A 26,752-nucleotide genomic window follows, 5' to 3' on the forward strand; every position below is an offset into this window, starting at 1 on the left:
CAGCAGATGAGCTAAGTCAGGGGCAAAAATCAGCCAATGTCATGGAGGTGAAAATAAATGGTCTTGGTGATGGCACAGTCACATGATCAGAGCCTCAGCCCAGGTCAAATATGACAGCAAGTTGCAAACAGCCAGGTTAAGTCTCATGACACTTGCCAGGGCGAAAAGAGGAGGCAGTAGCTAGGGAACAGAGTTTGGAATGGTAACAAAAAGTGGTTTCAGTCTCCCCAAAATTTAATTGGAAGAATTTTCTGCTCATCCAGTAGTGGATATCTGATAGAGTTTGATAATATAACAACAGTGGAGGAATCAAGATGGCTGGTGGTAAGGTGGAGCTGGGTGTCATCAGTGTACATGTGAAAACTAATTCCATGCTCCCTGATGCTGCTGAAGGGCAGCATGTAGATATAGGAGAGGCCAAGATCCTTGGGGGACACCAGAGGTAACTATGTGGGAGCAGGAAGTGAAGCCATTGCAACTGATTCTCTGCGTACAATTAGGTCAGAATAGAACTAGATGAAAGCAGTCCCACTCAGCTAGGTGACAGTGGAGAGGCATTACAGGAGGATGGTGTGATCAACCGTGTCAAAGGCAGACAGATCGAGGAGGATGAGGAGGAAATGTTTAACTTTGTCACAATCATATAGGATGTAATTTGTAACTTTGAGAGTCATTTTGGTTGTCAGGGGTGGAAACCTGATTGAAGGGAATGAAATGTGGAGGTCTGGGAAAAGATGGGAACAGATTTGGGAGGCAACAACACGTTCAAGGACTTTGGAGATGGAACATTAGTTTGTAGGAATAATATGTATTTTTTTGAGAATAATTCTGATGGCAGATTTAAAATAGAGAAGGGTAATACTAAGAGTGAGAGAGGGAAAAAAAAGTTAACTATATTGGCTAACATGGGCACCAGGTGGGGAAGTTGGATGGCCAGCAGTTTTGTGGGAATACAGTTGAGGCGGCAGGAGGTGGTCTCATAGACAAGATGAGCTTGGAGAAGGCCTGAGGAGAGAAACTAGTGAAAGGTGCAAGCTTGGAGCGAGGGTGGGGAGGTGGGAATCTTAGAGGAAGTTTGGCCAGTTGGGCTAGTGGAAGGAAGGGCTGTTCCAAAGGCAGGTGATCTCAATCTGCATGACAAAGAAGCCCATGAGCTCCTTATTCTTGGAGATAGGAGTGGAGGAGATGGGAGAAAGGTTTAAGAAGGCGGACTGCAGTAGAGAAAAGAAGCTGGGGCTTATTGTTGCATTCCAGGCTGCTCCTGGAATAGTGAGCAGTCTAACATTGTACGTAATTGGAAATATTTTGCATATTTTGTTTCACAATTTAGTGGGTTATTTTACGTATTGTATACATCTCTCTCTCTCTCTCTCTCTCTCTCTCTCTCTCTCCTTTCTCTTCCCCACCTCCCCCACCAACATTTTCTTAATATGTTAATAAATCACACATGACCCTGAGTGACATGGTAGAATCCGGAACTATAATCTCATCAACACAATGCCACATGATAGGTATATGGCCATACAGTAAATTGTCTGGAAACACAGCCTGAATGGAAGCTGATGTATCAGGGATTTTGAACAAAACAGATGATGCATGGTTTGCATCATCTCTTAAGCAGGCATAGTGCCTTAAAGAGAGAGAGTCTCAATATGCGGACTCTATTTTCAAATTGAACTTTTTTCCCCTGATGATTTTTAAACGTCTGTTAAATGCTGAGTTCTAGTCATCTGGCTTCTTTATGGGAAGGGGCACCAATCTCTGTTCGAATGACTGCCATTGGTGTCAGCCTTGTACAAAACTTGAAACCTGGTTTCAGGTAGCAATGTGAGTTTATTACACGGAATTGAGAATGACACATCTGTACTTTACTCCAATGTTTATTGTGCTGTTACTACTTACAGGGTTGCTCCTTGACACTGGTGGTCTTGAGTTATTTTTGTTTGAGTGACTGAGTCATGCCTCTTGATAATTACTGGAAGAGATGCCATCAGCCAATCGCCATTTAAAATAATGTGAAACAGGTGGTCTGACAGTGAAAAGTGCAGGCAGTAGGTGCAGTGTCAAAGCAGCTGGTGTGAAGCTTTGTCAAAAAAGATAAGGATTTGAGATTGAAACAAACTTTGGTAGCCTGCTGGAATGTCACTGCTCAGATTGAAGCAATTGAAAGGAACTGTTTTCTCTAATTTTAGATATTAAAAATCACATTAGTGTGAGTGAACTCTTGACAAAAACATAAGTCTATGGGCTGGATTTTCCTGCAAGCTTCAGGACCCTGATATCGGTACCAAATGGGGTTCAGGAACCCACAGTTCCTGGCAGCGAGACAAGCTTAACAATCTTCCCGGAGGTGGCCTCCTAATTGGCAGTCTCTGAGTTGGCCAGCTGGGTGCTCAATGCGGCAGGCCCCATCAGAGAGAGAGAGGTGGGTGCAGCTGAGGCAGGTCAGAGACTGGGAGGGCACCTCAACTTTGAAGCATCGTTGGAGGTGTTCGAGAAATTTACAAGTGGTGAGGGCCGAAGCCAATAGACCCCTCGGAGCAGAGGGGAAATCTCTCCGGAGGAATCGTATGGGCCATGGGTGCAGTCTTTCCTGCTTCAGTCCCAGCATTGGGGCATGGAGCCTCTGGCTCAGATGATCCTCTGACCTGCCACAGGGAGGCCACTTCCATTCAGCTGGCGCCCTCTACACATGGCAGTGGGATGGGGCTCCACCAGCGGCAAAAAAAACACCGAGGCTGAAAAATGGTGCTCAATCGGTTGCCAGCCTCTGTGGAGCAGGTAGCTAATCCAATTCTGAGCCAACGTCTGGGAAGATTCCCTGGCGGGAAGAATGTGCCTGGGAGCTGTCCTGATGCATCTCCCACACCTTCTATTTTCCCAGTTCATGGGGCGAGGAAAGTTCTGCCCTGCCGCATCATGATTTTATTTTTCTTCCCCCACCCCGCCCCAGATTCCCACAGGGCAAGCAGGCAGTGGCAATGTGGCTTCAGTTCAAATTGCTGTGCCACAAAGCCAATTCTATATTATTTCTGCTGGAGAAGAAAAGGAAGCAGAGCAAATGGAGGCAGGGCTAGCCATCACAGAAACTCTATTGGTACTAGTTTTTAGGTGGGATTTTGAATGCTGGGGAAACCCGGCTTCCATAATCTTCTCCTCTTGGGAAGCAAGAAAACCCACAACATGGTGATGTATTCGCATGGTGCGAGTGGGAGATCATTCTCGCTCACTTGAGATTCCTGCCAAATATAGGCAAGTCTGTGGGGCTGGTTGCTTAGCCCAAGACAGTAATATGTACAATCAAGTCAATGAGCTTATTGACGACTGCAGTTCTCCAGATGGATCATTTTTCTCACATTCATTTTAGTAATTCCTTCAATCTGTTTCTCAGCTGTAAAGTCAGTACTCATTTTTAAACTAAAAATATAAAATAAATAGGCAATATCACATACTGTAACATGACAGGATGTTAGTTCTCTGAAATTCTTGGTTATGGTTTGTTTTTTTTTTAAGTGGAGTCATGATAAAGAGGACTGTGTGAAGACAATCACGGACACAAGTCTTGCATCCCTTTGTCCCAAGATGCAGTTGTGGGCCACAATGCACCTGGCGGAGCTTTGTCTGTCCCCTTCTCAATGGTACAATGCACAGCATCAGCAGCAACCTAACTAAAATCTAATTTGACTTTCAGCCAACTTAATTTCTGAGGGGATTCTTATTTAGATGCACGTGCATTGTTAGCTGTTGAGCTGTTAAATATAACATGTAATTCAAATCTCCTTGGACCTCAAAGTTGAGGGGAGATTTAGTGGAGGTGTTTGAAACCATGAAGGGTTTTGAAAGTAAATAGGTAGAAACTGTTTCAACTGGCAGCAGGGTCGGAAACCAGAGGCACAGATTTATAGATAAAAACAAAAAGCTAAAAGCTACTGCGGATGCTGGAAATCCAAAACAAAAACAGAATTACCTGGAAAAACTCAGCAGGTCTGGCAGCATCGGCGGAGAAGAAATCAGTTAACGTTTCGAAACGTTAACTGATTTCTTCTCCGCCGATGCTGCCAGACCTGCTGAGTTTTTCCAGGTAATTCTGTTTTTGCTACAGATTTATAGAACTTGGCGAAGTAACCCAAGGGATGAGATTTTTTTTTTCAAGCAGCAGGTTGTTATAGTGTGGAACGCACTGCCAGAAAAGGTGCTGGAAGCAGATTTAATAGTAATTTTTGAAATGGAATTGATTAATACTTGAAGGGAAGATCTTGCATTGACAATGGGGGAAAGAGTAGGTGATTGGGAAAAATGAAATAGTTCTTTGAAAGAACTGGTACAAGCAAAGTGGGCCAAGTTGCCTCCTTCTGTGTTGTTTGATTCTATGATTACCAAATCTGAAATTACTAACTAATGTTATAATATGCGACTTGCTTCAAATTCTCAACCATTTTTAAAAGGGCCAAGACATAACTGCAAGATGTTATTTCTCCCAGTAGCCACAACAAAGAACTCTACTTGTTGCCCCATTAGTGCCCCTAAGGCCTTCACTCAAGTATTATTATCACTTCACAGTGCATCACTCACAGCTGCACTGTATAAGATTCCTTTTCAAAATGTGCATTCAGATGTGGAATGTTTGCTTGTTATCTCTCAGCCTGGAGAGTCTGACTCGATTCAGTGAACCCTAAATGTAGTATAATTTTTTTCCAGGCTTCCCCACTGCCAATTATGAATCGAGAAGAATTAAATTAACTAGGGTACAGCCAAGACAGGATACTACCTCTTCTAATAATAACCCTTGTAATTATAGTGCTTTTGAGTGAGATTATAAAGAAAATTCAAGTTCCAGCTGTGGTTTTGTCATTGTTTCAAACTTGAAAGTGGCTTGTTTAATTTGCACCTTGGTTTATCTGTATTTGATTTTAAGTACATGAGGAATTCAATGATACAAGTGTGAAGCCATACTCAAAAGTTTTCTGAATGATTTTTGCTGGTAGTGTGTTGTAAATCAATTATTGTTTTATTGGCTGCTGACTTTTCAATCAAGCAGCAACTCGTGGATTGTGAACAGATATTCAAAATTTCATTCTCATTTAAATGCATTTCCCTTAAATGTGTTTCCAAAATGTTACCGAAAAAGTGAATATTTCTTCTGCACCTAACAAAGGGGTTGCTTAGCCCTGTACTGAATGTGTTGTCTCAACGTGTTCAACTCCAATAAAATTGCTATGTGATAGCAGAATAACAGCTCTGTGCAGTTTGAGGGCGTCAGAGCACTGGTGAAAACTCTCTGCCGAGGGTGTGCAGCTTTATTAATCATTCAAATTAGAAGTGAACTGTGAAACTCTCCTCCTCTGACCAGATGTATGTTTGACTCTATTCTCCTCCCCTTCATAAGTTCTTAACCTGCTCTGAACTGGTGGTGACAGAATGTAAGGCTGCAAACTCTTTCTTTCTCAATAGGGATAGGTGTGTTTTATCTGTGTTGTTGCTCTTGGTGAGTCAAGGATATGCTATTTTGCAGGGCCATTGTATAGTTGATCCTCTATGGCATTGCTTAAATGCAAATATAAAAGAAAAATCCATCCTCCCACCAGTGTGGGACTGAGATGTGTGTGGGAGTCTGACAAGGCAGGAACGTAGCAGTATTAGAGGACAAGGGGGATTCAGAATGTGGCATTTCAAATTGGGCAAGATCAAACTCTGAGGATTTTGGGTTGTGGAGCAGGGATCAAGTGGATGGGGATGGATTTACTTTTTCTCATGGTGTTGTTCGGAGCCAGACTGGAACACCAGAAAATGATCAATCAGGAGCACAGACATCAGTGCTCGAGCAAAATTTAAGCTCCAGACACCTGACTCGGGCAGAGATTCAGCAAATAAATCAAACTAAGAATTCAGGCTGGTACATGAATTGATGGCAGTTGTTACAATTCCTTAAATTAAAGACATAGCTTAACATAATCTTTGTAACCTTTTTGGTCCTCTTATCTAAGAGAAGATATACTGGCATTGGAGGCAGTCCAGAGAAGGTTCACTAAGTTGATCTTGGGTTTGGAGGGATTTTCTTATGAGGAGACATTGAGTAGGTTGGGCCTGTATTCATTAGAGTTTAGAAGAATGAGAGGTAAGCTTATTGGAGGGGTGGGGGGAAGGGCAGATGCTGAGAGGTTGTTTCCCCTTGTGGGAGAGTCTAGGACCAGAGGGCATAATCTCAGAGTGAGGAGGTACCCATTTAAAACAGAGATGAGGAGGAATCTCATCTCTGAGGGTAGTCAATCTGTCGAATTCTTTACTACAGAGGGCTGTAGAGGTTGGGTCGTTAAGTATATTCAAGGCTGAGATAGACAGATTTTTAATCAGTAAGGGAATCAAAGGTTATGGGGGAAAAGGCAGGACAGAGGAGTTGAGGATTATCAGATCAGCCAGGATCTCATTGAATGGCAAACTAGAGTTGATGGGCCAAATAGCCTACTCTTGCTCCCACGTCTTATGGTTTTTTAGTTCGTAACAGAGTTTAGATAGTTTTAGCACTGCTTCTGTAGGATTGGCTTGAAATCCATATCAAGGCCAAGATTTTCCAATCGTTGGGCGGGGGTGGTTGTGGAGCTAACCGCTGCCCGCGATCGGCTCTGCACTGCGATTTCACGCAATTGGCCCGCCCTGCATGGACCGCGAGCGGTAGAGTGCTACCTGTGTGGGAGGGGGGAGGAAGGAGAGTCGGGTCCAGCACGCAGTTCACTCATGTACGTGAAAGAGTGCTTCAATCTCCCTGAAGCATGGAGCTGCCTTGGAGATTGAAGCGCTATTTAAAAAATAACTAAAGACAATAGAAATTGATGCAGATACTCTTCAGTATGAAAACTTATATCCTGATATGCCTAAAACAAAGTTTAATCTGAGGCATGTGAAACTGAAAAGCCCAACAGAAAGGTGAATTTATTTAAAATTTATTTAGTTGAATGTGGAGCCCGCAGGGCCATGTTTAAAGATGCCTCTACCTCTGAGCCATTGTCTGGTTTGTCCTGACCCCTCCTACCACCCACCACCGTGAGACCTGTTCTGGGTTTCCTCTTCAGTGCTGTCTATTCTCGCCACACAGGCTCCATTATAGTGAGGCCTAAGGCCCAGTATCTAGTTTGCCTCAGAGCTCACCATTCAGCCACAGAGAATGAACCAGGTGTCTGAATTTCTACCTCGATCTCAATCTCGATCTCTCTCTTTGATTTTGGTCACTTCAAAAAATATCCATGGAAACTAAAAATACTGAGTGTTAATAACAAGTGGTAGTTGAGTTTAACTAAAATGACTGATGGATGTGCTAAGAGAAAAATGCTAAGATAAATCCCTGATAGCTGAAAGAGGGATCTAATCACTGTGTTTAGAATTGCATAGAAAAAAAAGTTTCAACTTAACAGTCCTTTGAGAAATTAGATGAATTAAAATATCATGAGGAAGTTGTGCACATGTCAACTTAATTCTTTATATCAATTTCACAGGCAGTCAAACAGGCTCAGGAATTTAGAACATATGTAGAGGTCGGTAAACATATGCTCTAAAGCAGTTCAACATTCTGTGCCAACCTAGGAAACCAGCATTAGCTGGCCAATGCCTTCAAAATGCTGACAACTTAAGAGCAGCCCTGGTGTGAAAAACATAATTACATTGGCTTTCTAATTTAAATTGGCAGTAGACACAATATCCTTTCATTTGTTCATTTTTTAAATCCTTTTTTCCCCTTGACCTCCCTCCTCCATCTTGACCCCTTTAATCCAATTATCATTTATTTATTTTCATTCATTTTTAAAATATTATTTTATTCTTCTATTTATTTGTTCAATTTTTAAAATCCTTTTCCTCCTAACATCCCCTGCCCCCGGCCCCCAACAGGGTCGTCTATCACGTGCTTTTATGCTTTGCTTTCACAGAGTTGTTCTGCAATTAACACCTTCCATCTTACCTTTAGGCCACTGTCAGCACCACCTTTAATCTTCATCACTACCATTAACACTTCCTTTGTCTTATGCCCATGACATCTTTGTCAATCTCTCCTTATCCCCCACCTATTGCTGACCTTCTATCCTGCTCTGCTTGCTCCACCCCTCTTAAACAGCACAAAACCCATCATATTTCTATTTCTCCTTAGCTCTGAAGTAGGGTCATACGGACTCGAAACATTAACTCTGTTTCTCTCTCCACAAATGCTGCCAGACCGGCTGAGTTTTTCCACCATTTTTTGTTTTTATGTCAGAGTTCCAGCATCTGAAGTATTTTGCTTTTATCCTTTCATTTCTACTGGAGAGGGACAAAAAGAACTTGTTCTTTCCTTTCAGGCTTTCAAGTAAGTCTTGAAGGTTGAATTGGTGCATTTCTATGGGTCCAGGAGTTTTTGCTTGGAAAAGCTTTATTTTTTTTTCCATTAAAAGTAACGCATTATGCTGCCTTTAAACCTTTTACACAAAACAATTGATTTTTTTTTTCCCATCTGACAAATTCTAAATGACATTTCAACAACCCAACCAGACTATCGTTTTCACTAAAGTCCTGTGAAAAATTACTGCCTAACATCCAACTCCCTCCCCCAACCTTGCTTCACTTAGGAACTCTACCTCCTTCAGACACTATTCACTGGAAAATATTCTCTCTCCTCCAACTGGTAGTTTTCTTTTTACAGAAAACGAACTTTGCTTCTCCAGCCACCCCACTTCAGACTGGCACAGCTCCTTTCCCTGTCCACCACCCCCATTCAGAATGGTGCTGCATTTGCCCCTCCAGTGAAATTCAAGCTGTTGCTTTTCTTTCATCTCTTTGAATCTGCCACATTCTCTCTCCTTAAAGCACCACTATGTTCTCCTGTCCCTTGGCCTCGCATTTATTACCATCCATTTTTCGTTTTTCTACATACATTCTCCATATAACACTGCTCCCAAGCCCAGCTGCTCTTTGAAGTCATTCCAGCTACTAAATACTCTAGGTGGGAATTTCTGTTCTCACAAGAATGCTCTCCCATCAACACAGCTCATAACCCAACTCCCGTTGCTTTTGAAATGATTCCAGACACTGCATACCATAGGTGGGAATTTCAATTCTCTCAACAGTTACCACCTGCACACAGTGTCTCTGATCACTCCGAGTAGTCAGCAGCACTTTTATGTACGTGGCGCTGAGAGCGGAATGGCCCACGCTGTGCTGTTTTTTTTTGTCAGACATGTTTACATACACACTGGGCCCCAAAAAAGTTAACTCCTGGCACAAAATAGTCTATTGGCATCGAGGTTCCTGGCATCAGTTTACAAGAAGCTGTGCTACCGGCGCAATCCTGGAAGGCATAATTTAGGAAGCATCGGACAAAGTCGGAGAGCTGGCATGAGCGGGCTTCAAAAATCTTTAAATAAAGACTCTTCGATCCAGCTTGGAAGGCTTCTGACCACAAAAACTGTATGCATCACTGAACAGCTGAGACCTGCTCGGTAGGATCTCATAAAGCTAATTTGTCATCTTACCCTACATTTAGAAATAGGAGAATTTATTTTGCAGTTAATATTTAAAATTTTGTGCATTTACCTGTGGAAGTGTGCGCAAAGGAGAATCCATTTCCCTTGGCATTTCAGGAAATGGTTGAAAACTGAACTGCTCTACAAGTGCTTCTATGCAGGTGCTCCAAGAATACTTGTGCTTATTTGCTACATTGCCCACAGCAATGTATTCAGAGTATTCAATGTAACCAGTGCGTTTTGCCAAAAGTTGACACGTTACTTACATTGCTCTTTCCGCTCGTTTTTCGACACAAGAACTGTTGATCAGATGTGGAGTCGGGAATGTTTCCCCTTTGAGCAGACTCCCTCTAAATTCTGTGGCCATAGCTAGGGTTTGCCAGATTTCTGTTGGCCAGCTTCCAGGCCTGATATCCCCACATGTTCTCCATGTGCAAGAGGCCTGGACAAAATGAGGGGTTGGGCCTCACCCCTCAAAATAAGTGGGGTTCGCTACCCATGCTGCGAACATGGGTGAGCCTGTACACTTAACGTCTGCAGCCCTCGTTGTAAAATTGCTACTTAAGTGTCAATACGATATCTGGAACTAGTGGAATGTGCTTTGAGATTAGTGAGCAAGGGGTGAAGCTCCTAACTTAGGAAGTAGAAAAATGTTGAAGTATGTTAAGGGATGCTGTCGTATCCCAAAGGCCTAGAGGCCTGAAAAGGGAAGTTAGCATGGTTTTAGAAATGATAAGTTATGCCTCATGAATTTATTGAAATTCTTTGAGGAGGTAACTAGGGTTGTTAAGGAGGACTATGCAGGGGACAGACTTTCATTGGAATACCAGAAGGTGTTTTATAAAGTCCCAGATGTGGGATGTTTAAATAAGATTACCATTATTGGAATAATAGCACATCAGTTAGCGAAACAGTCAACTCCTTATTAATTTGGTGATGGTGGTGGTGTTTGCTTAAAAAAAAATCGAATTATCCAAAAATTCAAATTAAGTTTAAATGGAAAAGACTATTTTAATTTGTGGAAGAGAAAATCAAATTGACAGATTATCCAAATTATGTAACTTTGAATTTAAAGGAATATACTGTCTTGGAAATTTAATTCTGCAGCTCAAAGCAGAAAGTAAATAGAACTTAAAGTAATCCATAATGTTTATAGACATCTTTTGTGAGAACTCTTTTTTTTACAGTAGTAAATAATATGACTGGAGAGTCAATAAATTATTCCATTTGCTGGTGACCCAAGCTGCAGGGCTAGTTTAGAGCAGGGGCTCTCAACCAGGGGCTGCATTTTATGCGCCCCCACTGGGTGTGTTTTCGTTTGGCGGGGGGCACGTAAAATAAGGCAGGTGCTCATTCCCCTGCCTTCCCACCCACCCCCGAGTTCACCTTCATAATACGGGCAGGCGCCGAAATCGGCAGCCTGTCCGCCATATTTAAATCGATAATCAAGGGTCAATTAGGCTTGTTACCAAGTCAATTGACCCTGATGTTAATATGCTGCCTACACCATAAAACGGTTGGTGTGGGCAGTCTGGTGGGAATGGGCAGCCCAATTTTTTAACATAAATTCTTCAAAGGGCTGGATGAAAGGAGGGGGCGTTCTATCTTCAAGTGCTGCCCTTTGTGGATTGGGGCAGGGGTGGCCCCCCAAGATAGAAATCCCTCCCCCCCTTTCTTCCTACCTGCCGGCTGCCTTAAACCCACCACACTCTTTTTCTCCCCCCAGCCCACCCACTCTCTCACCTACTCAGATCCTCCCTTCCCAAGACCCCAGGCTTGCCTGTTTCCTGGAATCCATGGGCCGCCGCCACCTTTGTTGCAGTCATGGCAGTGACCACTAACATGCTCTTGGCACAGCTGGCACTGATCGGATTGGCCAGCAGCTTCCAAGGGTGGGATTTCCTCACCAGTCAGGGGTAGATGTCGCACTAGCTGCTTATTTAGCCTGCCCACAGCGTGTTATAGATGCAGGGCAGACCAGCGTAGAGTGGGTCAGATCCATGCTGGCTTTTGTGGCGGGGGAAGAGCCATCTTGTGCCTCCCCACCTCATAATATTCAATCCCAGGTGTCTGCACAAAATGTCAAGGGATCTGCTAGAGGCTCACTATCTCTACCACTCTTGACAGTTTAAAGTTAATGCAATGCTAATCCCCAAAGGTTATTGTATTCGGGGGACAGAGTATTACCATCCAGCCCATAGTCACTGCTCGACAGCACAGTATCACTAACCCCTGGACCTGCACAGGGCCTGAGGAACCGGAAATTGTTGCTTGGCCTCAAAAGGCTCATCAGGTCCCAGCACAGTGTTGCCAAAGAAACAGCTTTTCAGCAGGTGCCTGCCACTCATCTTGTCAGTAATGGACAAAGGAAGAAGCAATGCTGGCACAGCCAGCAACAACACTAGACCCGTCTCATCAGCACTCTATCAGCTTCAGTGGCACCCTACCCACTTCGCAGTGGCACTCTCCACCTGCTCCCCTGTTATCGCCACCATTAGGGTGGCAGTCTGCTAACTTAAAACATGATCGAGCCAGGACGAACTTTGAGCATGCCATGTATGCTTTCTATTTGAAGATATCTCCACGTCCTGACAGAATTGTTGCTGAGCAGCAACAAGTTTCGCAAAATAAAATTAATCAATATATGTTCAATTGTAAAACCAGTTTTTATACAGTGAAGTATGTGGGTTGTTTTACAGGGGCTGTGATTTTTTTTATGACAAAGGATGGGGGCTTGAGTGACCACATGACCTGGTTTTGTCAGGACTGTCCTAGTTTTTCACTAAACGTCCCAGTGTCCTGACAGTTTTCTCCAAATTGTTCAAATGTCCTGGGTTTCAGCTCCCTTGAGTCCCCTCCCCTTTAACCCACCCCTTACATTCCATTTACTGTCAGCAAACCCCAAAAAAAGCTTTGTACTGCACTGTGGGAATCAGAATGCTGCCCACTCACTGACCATTGAGCGGCTGCACCAGGACGCTCCCGCATCCGCAGAAATTCTTCTCTCAGACTACCAGAGCCAGGAGGGAATCAGCCAGAAGACTGACTGCAGCATCAGCCAACCCACAAGCCACACTTGATGAGGTAGTCAACTGTGTCCATTGGTAAATTACCACTCAGTGCTGAGAAAGGTGGCAGGAAAGTTGGGTTAAGCCCTGACACGTTCAAACAAACTTCTCATTTAAAAGATCACGTGCTTTCCTGACTGCGGCTCTGGGTGCAAACAAAACCTCCTGCTCTTGGGGTGTGTTTCCAGCTTCTGGCTGAAAACGCCTACTTGTTGGAACCCAGTATGCAAATAAAAATAAACAAGGTTTTTATATGGAGATTGGTCTTTGTGCATTGCCCAGTAAAGTTAGAGTGGAATAGAGGATTCTGGCTGGGATCTTGTGACAAACGAAGCCTTGGTTAGTTTAAAAAAATGAGACAAAAATGTAATTGAAACAAATATCTGTGGCTCATAACTGTTGCCTTCAATAATTGGGTGTCTTATAGTATTGCCAATTCTGACCGGACATATTCCGCAAGATGTCTTCACATGACCTCCTACCTTCAATTGCCCCTCCCCCAGACTCCTGTCATCAGTCGTCCAACATGTCACTCATCATGAAACCCTGTCCCAAGGCTTTTCAGTGTATCCTGGTTTTGACTTTTGGAGATCTGGTCACCCTAAGGGGAGCCTCGGAAGCAAAACAGTTGAGACCCCCTGGTTTAGAGAGTAGAGATAATATTTGAGATGTACAGTGCACATTAAACAGATTAAGTAGGGAATCCCAGTTGACCCGGAAGTATTATCGTGGGGAAAATTTGTAGTTTCTTTAAAATTCTTGTGGAATCTGTAATTGTTTTTAAGAATATTTGAAACGGGCTTTTAAAAGTTCGCATCAATTCTGAAGAAATCAATTGTAATTTTCTTGAACAATAAGAAATAGTGCTCTGTGACCAGTGACCCTTGACCTGACAGCATTACCATCAGGAAGAAAGTTAAAATATGAAAGAGGTGTAGCTAGACACCAAGGTGACAGACAAAGAAGCTACTGCTGGATAGAAAATAGGAGAGTGTGGGCGAAGGTGATCAGCACTCAGATGCAGATACAAAGAGAAAGCAGGCAAAGACAGAAAGAGGAACGTACCGAATTCTTGAGAAGAAGCAAACCTCTCTCGCGAAGAGATCAGTATTTCTGTTTGGCGGAAAAGAAGACTGGAGCTCTTGAGGCACTGTGTGGGCTGGCTGAAAAGGTCTAAAGTCTGGAAAGCTGTCTGAATAGCTTGGAGACACTAAGGAGCTGGTTGTTTTCCCAGAAGTGGCCAAACAGTGAACCAAGGTATTGGTTGGTTGGAAAGGAACTCTGGAAAGCTCTACCATCAGGAATATTGTGACCTGAGGGAGAGAGGGTTCGTAGTGCTAACCATACCTGTAAGACTTAAAGTGAAAGCTGTTGTTGGATGGGCCTTGTGACCTACCCGACATGGATGAAGAACAGCACATTGTGGAACTATGTAGCTACATAGTGCTGCATGTCTGCAGGGAGTGATGTGGGTGCTTGTGATTGACTGAGATGTATTTTTGGTGTGTTGACTATTTAGAGTTAAATTTATCCTTTTATTTGAGGTATCATTTGCCTGTTAATTTATATTTTGTTGACATTGATTTTAATTTGTGTTAAAGTAAAAGTTACGAAAAGTGAAATCTTGTTGATAACTTCTTCATTTGGGGATGGTTTGGTTACTTAACTTCATAGTTTCCCTTTGGTGTTCCTAACCAATAACCGGCAAAAACTGTACAAGAAATACAAAGCATTCCTTTGGTTAAAGGGGGAAAATGAATAAGCATTTTAAGACTGTTGACCATTAACTGATGGCATCGAATCGCTAAAAGACATGTCACAATTTCCTCTTTAGATTTAGCTGATTCAAAAGAGCTTTTCCAGGTGAACTATTGCCCTCCTGGTGCATTGACTTATTTTCAGGTCATACTGTGACATATTACTATGGTAGTAGCCACTTCTCTGGCAATGTCATAACCTTACTGAATTTGTGTACATTTAGTTATATTATTTTAAAAATCCTGTGTATGCATACTTCCTGTCTACAAAATTTTATTCCTGCTTTCACTCTCTCACATGTGATAACTTTTTTCCTATCCTAAATGTTCGTGTTTTAATGCCAATAGTGTGTATAAGCCCATCAACTTGTAACTCTTTCGAGTACATTCACAGTTCTTGACTTTTTTTTTCCGGGAGTGGGACATGAACCCACAACCTTCTGACTCGAAGGCGAGGGTGCTATGAACTGAGCCACAGCTGACACCTCCCCATCAACTTGTAGTAGCACAACCTGACCACTGGTTGGCATTGTATCACTGTTTCCCCGTAACTTGCTTAAATTACTTGCCAAAAATATTTCAACTACCTTTTTGTTCAGTAACTTTCTCATGCCCAATTAAACAAATAAACTTGCAACAACATGATTAGATGCAAATGGAATTGTCTTTTGTCATTTAATGCCTTCATTGAAGTATGCATTTGAAGGCCTCGGCCTATCTCAAATGTCTGGACTTAATGATATTTTTGTCCAGAATAATTGCTCAGATCGTGCGCACACACTCATTTTCAGGGTGACACTTGTACTGAGCATGTAAAGTGTATATGATTTTCAGAATGCATCTATGCTGTTCACTGAATTGTGACAGAATATTTCCTTTGGCATTTAGCAATTGTTTCTCAGTTAGTTTTCAAAATGAATTGAACAAAAGCTAGAGTGCAAATTTCAATTACATTAAGATAAACGCAAAATACTGCAGATGTGGGAAATCTGATATAAAATCAGAAAATGCTAGAAAAACTCAACAGGTCTGACAGCATCGGTGGAGAGCGAAACAGTTAACGTTTCGAGTCCGTACGACTCTTCAGAGCTAAAGAGAAGTAGAAATGTGATGCAATTTATACTGTTTACGTGGGGTGGAGCACGTAAAGCAGGATAGAAAGCCAGCGATAGGTGAGGCCGAAGGAGAGATTGACAGAGTAAAGAAGGTGCTGATGGTGGCATAAAGGTAAGAAAACAATGTGTTAATAGCAGAATAAGGGTCAGCACTCTGTGGAAAAAGCACCACAAAACAAGTGAGAGATGGTCCTTTTTTGGGGAGGGGGGGCGGTTCTTAAGGAAAAGGACAAAAAGGGATAAAACAATGAATAAAAATGAAAATAAGTAAATAAAAAATAAAAATTACTTTTAAAAGAGGGATTAAAAAAGGAGTGAAGATAGAGGAGAGAGTTCATGGTCTGACGTTGTTGAACTCAATGTCAAGTCTGGAAGGCTGTAAAGTGCCTAATCGGAAGATGAGGTGTTGTTACTCCAGTTTGCGTTGAGCTTCACTGGAACATTGCAGCAGGCCAAGGACTGACACGTGGGCATGAGAGCAGGATGGTGTGTTGAAATGGCAAGCGACAGGGAGGTCTGGTTCATGCTTGCAGACAGACTGAAGGTGTTCCGCAAAGTGGTCACCCAGTCTGCATTTGGCCCCTCCAATGTAGAGGAGACCACATTGGGAGCAGCGAATGCAATAGGCTAATTTGAAGGAGGTGCAAGTGAAGTGTTGCTTCACCTGAAAAGAGTGTTTGAGCCCTTGGACAGTGAGGAGGGAAGGGGCAAAGTATTGCACCTTACCCAAGAGTTGGCGCTCAGCCTCTGCAGGGTAGAGGTCAGTGTGCCAGAGGCTCCCCTCCCACTGTGGTTGACAGGGCCCTCAACCATGTCTGACCCATCTCCCACACCTCTGCCTTAACCCTTCCCCTCCCTCCCAGAACCATGTTAGGGTCCCCCTTGTCCTCACTTTTCACCCCACCAGCCTCTGCATTCAAAGGATCATCCTCTGCCATTCCTGCCAACTCCAGCATGATGCCACCACCAAACACATCTTCCCTTCACTTCACCCCTGCCCCCCAGTCAGCATTCTGTAGGGACCATTCCCTCCGGTACACTCTGGTCCACTCCTCCATCTCCAACACCTCATTCCCCTCCCACGGCACCTTCCCATGCAATCGAAGAAGTGCAAAACCTTCCCCTTTATCTCCTCCCTCCTCACCATTCAAGGACCCAAACGCTCCTTTCAGATGAAGCAGCGCTTCACTTGCACTTCCTTTAATTTGGTATACTGCATTCGCTGCTTTCAATGCAGTCTCCTGCATTGGAGAGACCAAGCGCAGAATGGACTACCACTTTGTGGAATACCTCCAGTTGGTCTGCAAGCATGAACCAGGCCTCTCTGTCATTTGCCATTTCAACACCCCATCCTGCTTTCATGCCCACATGTCTGTCCTTGGCCTGCTGCAATGTTCCAGTGAAGCCCAACACAAACTGGAGGACCAGCACCTCACCTTCCGATTCGGCACTTTACAGCCTTCCAGACTTAACATTGAGTTCAACAACTTCAGACCATGAACACTCTCCTTGATCTTCACCCCTTTTTTAATTGTTTTTTTTAAATGTATTTTTATTTTTTTATTTATTTTCATTTTTATTCATTTATTCATTGTTTTATCCCTTTTTTAATTCCATCTTTTTAAATCCCTTTTTTTAATCCTTCCCCACCCCCACCAAAAAAGGGCTCTATGTTGTTCTTTCAGTGCTGACCCTTGTTCTGCTATTCACACATTCTGCTTTCTTACCTCTTTGCCACCATCAGCACCTTCTTTACTCTTCGCCACTACCATTAACACTTCTGTTGTCTTCTGTCCATGACATCTTTGTCAATCTCTCCTTAGCCCCCACCTATCGCTGACCTTCTATCCTGCTTTGCCTGCTCCACGCCCCCTCTCAAACAGTATAAATTGCATCACATGTCTACTTCTCTTTAACCCTGAAGAAGTTTATCTCTCCACAGATGCTGCCATACCTACTGAGTTTTTCCAGCATTTTCTGTTTTTATTTCAATAGCATTAATCAGGTAACACGAGGATTTTTTTTAAACAGGACCTGTGTAGGCATTAGCCAGGCTAAAGTATACTGCTTACACTGTTGTAGATATTGGAAGCTTTTAATTATAATGTGTTCTAATGATAGAAAATGTAAAGATGCTGAAGATTTATGCAAGTTCCAAGTTAAAATTCAGAATAATGAGAACCTGTGAGAAGTGGATTTCCTTGGACAACACCATTGCCATGGATGTGTGCTGTCCCTTCATTGTTCACATCTGTTAGATGAAACATTTATAACTTTTAAAAGAAGTTGCAGTTATACTCTAAAATATAACTATTACCTAATTCAATTGAAGTATTGAACAAGAAATGTACAAGTGAATGTATAACTCTATTAGCTTGCGTGTGCTTCAAATTCAATCGTTTGGATATTTACGGTTATTAATAGATGTATTTCTGTTTAGGGACGGCTGCAGTGGCTGTTGCAGGTCTATTGGCAGCTTTGCGCATCATTGGGAACAAATTGTCAGATCACAAGTACTTATTTCAAGGTGCTGGAGCGGTAAGTCAGCAGGTGACAATCAGTAACTAGCAGCCTGAATTAACTTTTCACATTTTCTTAGTTTCATTATTCATGATTAAAATATTTTACAAGATGAAGTTGGCACAGGTATGATGGGCTGAGTGACTCTCGCAAATTGGTTCAATATACTATTTATAGTTTTCAAAAGCATTGTAAAATTTTGTTTGGTAAATTTAATTTATACTATAGCCTGGTTGCCCTTCATTGCTTTCCCAATATAGCCACTTGACTTAAAAAATCTTATTTTGCAGAATGTTTAAAATTGAAATGTTCACGTATTAAGAGTGTAAGATTGTGAAGCCTGTAGCTTCCAAGTAAAGCCCCTTTAGGAAGATCGTCCAAAGAATAGAAATGTGCTACTGATATATATCTGTGATCTTCTTGAACACCCCTGCCATGCTTGGGTGAATGGAAATGGCCAAACATTGCTATAACTATTTGTCTTTGGTATCCTGGCACCCAAACATTTAATACAGCTGATCCAAATCCATTGTGGCTTGATTTGAAATCTGTTGAAGTTCAGGAATACTTCCAACATATTAATCACAAAGTACTAAAGCTTCAAAATGCAAACACATTTGTTTTCACATCAAATTGGACCCCAGGTTAATAGTTACAGCTGAACTAAAATTATAATTACAACAGTCAATCGCTATGGAGGTAATGTAGTCTGCTGGATCTCCAGTGTACTGTGCAGCATTATACGGGATGCAGTTTTGTACCCAAAATTCACAGATGTTGAGACCATAATTTTAGTTATGCCACAATCTTGAGTTCATGAAGCAAAGGTCAGGTGTTTCTCCACAGTGAATGAACAAAGATTAGAGGGAGAATTCTATGTGCTGTTCTTGTAGTCAGTAAGCATTGGTTTTGGAGTGGAATTATTACAGCAATTTGCCATTCGCTTTGTCCACTCAAAAATGGTGCATTGCATGGCAAGCAATGACAAACTGACAAGAAGTGATAAATCGGAAGAAGAGAAAATAATTTAAAAAGCAACATTACAGAGCTAATTTAAAAAGCTATAATTTTGAAATGCTGTCTTGCAGTTTAGTTAAGTACAAGTAGGTTTCAACATTTTTAATTCTAATAGATTTTTTCCCCTCTGGCTCCTAATTTAGGCTGCCATGGGGATAGCAAACCTCATTGTAATGGCAATGGAGAAGGAAAAGGTACCCCGACAGCAGGCTCTTTCTAAGATTTGGATGGTTGACTCTAAAGGCCTCATTGTTCAGGTAAAAACAAAAGCTTCATGTAAATATTTTGGTATGAGAGGGATAGGTATTAGGTTTGGTGCTGTTGCTTCTATGCATTATATACTGAATTTGGCTCAGCCCACTGGCTTGATGGTAGTGACGAAGTGAAGGATGTGCCAGGTTATAATGTTACAGTTGTACTGGTACACAGTTCTGGTGACAAAGGCCAACAGTGCCTCATGGATGCCAATTTTAGGTTACTTCCTCTTTTCCTATTTAGCACTATGGTATGTAAGAAATAGGAACAGGGACAGACCATTCGGCCCCTTGGGCCTGCTCCGCCATTCATGGCTGATCTTGTGTTTCGATTTCCATATTCCAATCTAAACCCGATAACCTTTGATTCCCTTGCCTAACCATAATCTATCTAGCACTGGCTTAAAAATATTCAATGACCCCGCCTCCATCACCTTCTGAGGCAGAGAGTTCCAAAGTCACGCAATCCTCAGAAAAAATTTCTCCTCATCTCTGTCCTAAAAGGGCGACTCCTAATTTTAAAACAGTGCCCCCGAGTTCTGGGCTCACCCACAAGAAGAAACATCTTTTTGATGTCCACCTTGTCAAGGCCATTCAGGACCTTGTATACTTCAATCAAGTCACCCCTCACTCTTTTAGTGGAAACAAGCCCAGTCTATCCAGCAACATAAGACAACCCACTCATTCCAGGTATAAATCCAGTAAACCTCCTCTGAACCTCTCCAATGCATTTACATCCTTCCATAAATAAGGAGACCAAAATTGCACATAGTATTCTAGGTGCGGTCTCACCAATGCCCTATGTAACTGAAGCATAACATCCTTACTTTTATGTTCAGTCCCTCTCGCAATAAAGGATAGCATTCCATTAGTCTTAATTATTTGCTGTACCTGCATACTAACTTTTTGTGACTCATGTACTAGAACGCCTAGATCACTCTGCACCTCAGAATTATGCAACCGTTCTCCATTTAAGTAGTACTCGGCATTTTTGTTCTTGCCAAGGAGAACAAGAGAGACATAATCCAGAGATCCAGGGTAATGCTCTGGGGACCCAGGTTTGAATCCTGCCATGTCATATGGTGGAATTTGAATCCAATAAAAATCTGGAATCATGAAACCATTATCGATTGTCGTAAAAACCCATCTGGTTCAGCAATGTTCTTTTAAAGAAGGAAATCTGGCCTACATGTGACTCCAGATCCACAGCAATGAGGTTGACTCTGAAATTCCCCTGAACAAAGGCAACTAGAGATGGGCAATAAATGCTGGCCCAGCCAGCAAAGCCCACATCCTGTAAATGAATTTAAAAAAAACTTCACATTTTCCCACATTAAAAATAACTTCACATTTTCCCACATTAAACTCCATTTGTGATCTTTGCCCACACACTCAACCTATCTATATCCATCTGCAACCTCCTCATGCCTTCTTCACAACATACTTTCCTATCTATCTTTGTGTCATCTGCAAATTTAGCTACCATGGCTTCACTCCCTTCATCTAAGTCATTGATGTAAATCATAAAAAGTTGAGGCCCCAATACAGACCCCTGTGGGACTCCACTCGTCACATCCTGCCAATCTGAAAAAGACCCATTTCTGCATACTCTCTGCTTTCTGTCAGCCAACCAATCTTCTATCCAAGCTAATATGTTACCCACTACACCATGTACTTTTATTCTCCCTAATAATCTTTGATTGGCACCTTATTAAATGCCTTCTGGAAATCCAAGTATGGTGTGTCTACAGGCTCCCCTTTATCCACTGCACATGTCCTTCAAAAAACTCCAATAAATTGGTTAAACATGATTTTCCTTTCACAAAACCATGCTGACTCTTTCCAATTGCCTTAAGCTCTTCTAAATGCCCAGCTATAACCTCCTTAATGATCGATTCTAATAATTTCCCCACGACACATGTCAAGCTAACTGGTCTATCGTTTCCTGTTTTCTGCCTCCCTCCCTTCTTGAATAGAGGGGTTATATTTGCTACTTTCCAATCTGATGGATCCTTTCCAGAATCCAGCAAATTTTGGAAACTTAACACCAGCGCATCAACTATCTCATTATCCACCTCTTTTAAGACCCTAGGATGTAGTCCATCAGGACCCGGAGACTTTCCAGCCCGCAGCTCCATCAATTTGCTCAGGACTGTTTATCTAGTGATTTCATTTTCACCAAGTTCCTTTCTCTGGTTCACCTCCTGTTTGCAGGTATTACTGGAATGTTTTTTTTTTATATCCTCTATAGTGAACACAGAAGCAAAATGTTTCTTCATTTCTTCTGCCATTTCCTTATTATCTACTATTAATTCCCCACTATCGTTCTAGAGGACCAACACTCACTTTACTTACTCTTTTCCTTTGTTAAATAAGTGTAGAAACTCTTGCTTTCCATTTTTTAATTTCTAGCTAGCTTCCTCTCATTCTCTAATTTCTTTCCCCTGTTAAACTTGTAGTCATTCTCTGCCGTTCTTTATATTCTGTCAAATCATCTGTCCTGCCACTCATCTTTGCAGAATTGTAATTTTGATGCTTTCCTTAACATCTCTAGTAAATCATGGATGGTGGGTCCTCCCCTTAGAACTTTTCTTTATAGTAGGAATGTACTTATTCTGAATACTCTAAAATATCCCCTTAAATATCTGCCACTGCTTCTCTATTGATCTATCCCCAAGCCTAGTTTTCCAGTTCACTTCAGCTAGCTCAGCTTTCATGCCCACATAGTTGCCCTTATTTAAGTTTAAAATACTAGTCTTACACCCGCTCTTCTCTCTTTCAAACAGGATGTAAAATTCAATCATGTTGTGGTCGCTGCTACCTAGGGGTGTCTTTACTCTGAGGTCATTAATCCTGTCACATTACACAATGCCAAGTCTAATTTTACCTGCTCTCTGGTTGGTTCCAGAACATGCTGGGTTAAGAAACCATCTCAAAAGCATTCTAAGAACTCCTCATCCAGGCTACTACTGCCAATGTGAGTTTTCCAGTTTGCGTGTAGATTAAAATCACCCATGATTATTGCTGTCCCTTTATCACAAGCACACAATATTTTCTCTTGAATACTTTGTCCATTCCTAGCTACTGTTGGGGAGCCTGTAGACCACTCCCACTATACACTTTTTCCCCCTTCTATTCCTCATCTGCGTCCAAACCGATTCTACATCCTGATGATCTGAACCAAGATCATCTCTAACTGGGTCACCTGAATCAAAGATACCTCGGGCTACAAATAGTACTGAATCAAGTCAGCAAACACTGCAAGTCTGGAGGAACACTTGGGCTAGATGGCAGTGTGCTCTTCAGTAAAACTGAAGGCTTTGGGACTGAATATGTAGTAAGGAGGAAATGACCCAAAGGGTTTCATTACCAAAATTGGTAATAGGCAAGTCCTGTTTCCTCGGATGATATGATTGAGATCAGGAAGTTGCTGTGTGGGGAATTGTTGGTTTGAAGCTGTAGCCTATTTCAGCACTGCACTGCCATTTCTGCATGTTCTGCTTTTGAAAAGAGCCATTGCCACCATATTGGGAAACTTTCCAGCTAGTTTGGCTCCTGTAACAATGAAGGACAAGCTTATGCAAAATCCAGCCATGATGGCTAAAAGGAAAAAAAATTCTAACTATTGCACCAATGCCGCCTTTGACTAACAGTGCTACCCCTCCATCTTTACCTAGCTTCCTCTTCTTCTTGAATGTCATGTATCGTTCAATATGACGGGGAGGTGATGGCATAGTGGTATTGTCACTGGACTAGTAATCCAGGGACCCAGGTTAATGCACTAGGGACCCAGGTTCGAATCCCACCACGCAGATGGTAGAATTTGAATTCAATAAAAACCTGGAAGTAAAAGTCTAATGAAACCATTGCTGGTTGTTGTAAAAACCCACCTGGTTCACTAATGTCCCTTTAGGGAAGGAAATCTGCTGTCCTTACCTGGTCTGGCCTACATGTGACTCCAGACCCATAGCAATGTAGTTGATTGTTAAAAAAGCTGTCTGAACGAGGGCAATTAGGGATGGGCAATAAATGCTGGCCTAGCCAGTGATGCCCACATCCCAGGAATGAATAAAAACAAATTAAGGACCCAATCATTGTCGTCCTTGAGCCATGTTTCCAAAATTGCTATCAAATCATATTTATGTACTTCAGTGTGGGCCATCAATTCATTTACTTTGTTATGAATGTTATGTGCGTTCAGATACCGAGCCTTCAGTTTTGTCTTTTTGTTACCTTTGTAACATCTAGTCTTGACTGTTGATGTATTCTTAGGTTTTTTCTCTGTGTCTCTTCCTGCCGTTCTTTAACCCTCATTTCTCATATTTTGCTCTCCTGTCTTGACTCTACACCTTGACTTACTACCTCTACCCAAGCTTAATCCCTCACCCCTCTTATTTAGTTTAAAACCCTCTCTACTGCCCTAGTTATGCGATTTGCGAGGACACTCATCCCAGCATGATGCAGGTGTAAACCATCTCAACGGTACACTTTCCCCAGTACTGATGCCATTGCCCAACAAACCTGAACCCGCTTCTCCCACACCAGCCTTTCAGCCACACATTCGTTTCTCTTAACTTATTTGCCCTATGCCAATTTGCATGTGGCTAAGGTAATAATCCAGAGGTTTTTACCTTTTTGAAGTTCTGCTTCTTAATTTGATATCTAGCTCCTCATACTGACTTTGCAGAACCTCTTTCATAGTTCTACCTATGTCATTGGTACCTACATGGACCATGACAACTGGATTCTCCCCCTCCCACTGCAGGTTCCTCCCCAGCCCTGAGCAGATGTCCCAAACCCTGGCACCGGGCAGGCAACATAGCCGCCTGGACTCTTGCTCTTTGCTGCAGAGAGCAGCATCAGTCCCATACTACCACTACATTCCATTTTCCTCCCCTTGCTTGAATGGCTTCCTGTACCACAGTGCCATGGCCAGCCAGCTCATCCACCTTGCAGACTCCGTTTTCATCCACACAGGTTGTGAGCACCTCAAACCTGTTTGACAATTGCAAAGCCTGAGATTCCTCCCCTACTGTCTGCTCGGTCCCATTACCTGCCTCACTGACAGTCACATCCTCCTGTTCCTCACTACTGACCAAAACAGATGACCCTCTCCTAAGAGGTGTGACTATCTTCTGGAACAAAGTATCCAGGTATTTCTCCCCCTCCCTTATGTTGCGCAGTGTCTGCATTTCAGCTTCCAGATCAATAATCCTGATCTGGAATTCCTCAAGCTGCTTACACTTCCTGCAGACGTGCTTGCCTTGGATCGTCTTGACATCCACAAGCTCCCACATCTCACAGCTGCAACATAACACATGTCCCGCTATTCTAACTTATGATATTTAGTTAATTTACTTTAATTACTTTCTTCCTATGAATGCTATAATTTACTGTGTTTATTGAATGCTCGTACCACTGACAACTAAAGGTTTTATGCTACAAGGTATGTGTTTCAGATGTTTGTTTAAATTACTTTAAAGATTAAAAAAGCAATAAAAATATAGTTTTGTTTTAATTTTAAAGTTTTCAAATTTTTTATTTTATTTTAAAGTTTTAGTTTTTATTTATAGATCTACCTTAACTCGCCTGTCCTAAGCTGGTTTCTCACACACTGTCCTTTAGACTGAGCACTTACCGGCCAGTCAACTTACTAGCTTCCTGTGACATCACAGTTGCTTTTTTCTGTTCCCCGACTTCACCATTTTCAAACTGAAGACCCTGCCGCTCTCCGCACCCTTTTCAAACTGGAAGGTAGTACCGCACTATCTGTTGTAGGATGTATTCGCTGTGGATGCAAATCTTTATCTTCCATAGGTCTTTTAGTGTTCATTGCTGCCAATGCTATTATAATAGCTGAACAGTGTAAGGGAGGGGTAGCAACTTTCTCAGGTAGGTTGATAGCAACATTGGCCAATTCATGGACAGAAAAATTCTTTGGAGTGGCTCATCTGTATTGGCCAGTGCCTTCATCCAGCTCTTACCTGTGGCTTCAAGTAGTTGTTAGCATGTGAGCCACACCCTAGTAAACCACAACGGACGGGCTAAACCAGGTGAGGGTAGCTGTTGGATCTCCTACCCTCTGCGACTTGAGTATTTGCCTACCCTGGCATGCTGCAAAGACTGATTCTGGCAGACCTGGTGGATGAGACCAATCTAAGGTCCAACTGTCTTGAAGGCGGGTCAGCACCGTGTTGTGGAACATGTAAAGGTTGACAAAGCACAAAAGACGTCCTGCTCACCCACTACATCTGGATCTATCCCAGCTGTCTAGGCTTGTTTTGCCAGTGGGCCAAGATAGGTCAAGTTGTGAGAGAGAGGCTGGTGAAGCGCACCTCTCCCTCATTGTGATCCAATTCACATGGAAGTCATGTTTATCATCTTTCTATCACCTGTCATCCACTATCTACCTGTCACAAGTCCTGTGGCGATGGGTGAGTGACATAGAAGCACTTGTGGATTCACTGGGAGCAATAGCCTGAGCGGCCCAGCTCCGTTCTTTGCCCCATTGAAGTCGGCTTTCCCCCAGTTAATTATTCTTACTCTGGATTGTCCATTTCCTTTTCTACCGTGGTCCAAAGCCTTATAATACAATGATCACTGTCTCCTAAATGTCTCCCCACTGATGAACATGGTCATCTTTGCATCGAAGATGAACAAGAATTATAACAGCTGTATCTGTGGCAGATAGGTTATTAGCTAGGACAATGTAGGATATTCCCTCATTGTTGGTTCCTTCACCAGTAAACACAGACTTAGTCTGGCATCTATGTCGTTCACGAATTGCCTAGTTCAGTCAGTGGTGGTAATCCTTGAGCTACCTTCATTTAACATAGAATATACTTGGTGGAGGAATTCAATGTCCTTACTTCCCTCAGCTTCCTCCAAGTTATGATTAACGTTGACAGGGTGGGAGCCCTGATGGAGTCTCCCATCAAGTCACCAGATGAATTTTGGCTATTGTGGGTGTGCTGATCAGAGAAGTATCCAGCTGTAGATGCCCACATATATAGCATTAGAAGCCAGATGAGACATTTTATGTCCCAGACATTTGGCAACCAGATTTTACGACCTTATAGTCTCAGATTCATTCAAGCAGACATCATTATGGTCTGTCAGTGACCCGTGTTCCCAGGTGTCAGGGGATTATTACAAGATTTTAAGATATGCCTTTATAGCCCAAATCTGCACAATATCAGGATTGCAGCTTACCGTAGAAGGCTATTTTGGGAATTCCACAGTCGGTCATGCGAGCAACATATCTAGAGCAGTTTAACTGAACTGTTTTTTACCCTCTCCAGTTCTGTTATAGCTTTTGAGAACATTAGAGTTAGGCATCTTATTGATGTCTGTGACACACTGCAGACAGTGCATGTGGAAATGATCAAGTTGCTTCATGTGACAGCAGAAGAAGATTCATGACTGGTCTATACAATGGGGTAATGAGCAACTTTGGATATAGTGACTTTTGTTGACTGACTCCTTGCTCCTGATGGTCTCTGCTCAAGTTTGCCAAAGAGGCAAACCTAGACTTGCCAT

At 42.4% G+C, this 26,752-nt stretch overlaps 1 protein-coding gene across 1 annotated transcript in view; it reads left to right on the plus strand.

Moving 5' to 3' along the window:
- me1 (malic enzyme 1, NADP(+)-dependent, cytosolic) overlaps positions 1 to 26,752 on the plus strand; it is a 493,779-nt gene that overhangs the window by 376,947 nt on the left and 90,080 nt on the right. The window contains exons 8-9 of the mRNA XM_078542316.1: positions 17,863 to 17,960; positions 19,103 to 19,216. Coding sequence (XP_078398442.1) covers positions 17,863 to 17,960; positions 19,103 to 19,216 — 212 coding nt within the window. The remainder of the gene's footprint in view (positions 1 to 17,862; positions 17,961 to 19,102; positions 19,217 to 26,752) is intronic.

The sequence above is a fragment of the Cetorhinus maximus genome, chromosome 5 (assembly GCF_964194155.1).
Source record: "Cetorhinus maximus chromosome 5, sCetMax3.hap1.1, whole genome shotgun sequence".
NCBI lineage: Eukaryota > Metazoa > Chordata > Chondrichthyes > Lamniformes > Cetorhinidae > Cetorhinus > Cetorhinus maximus.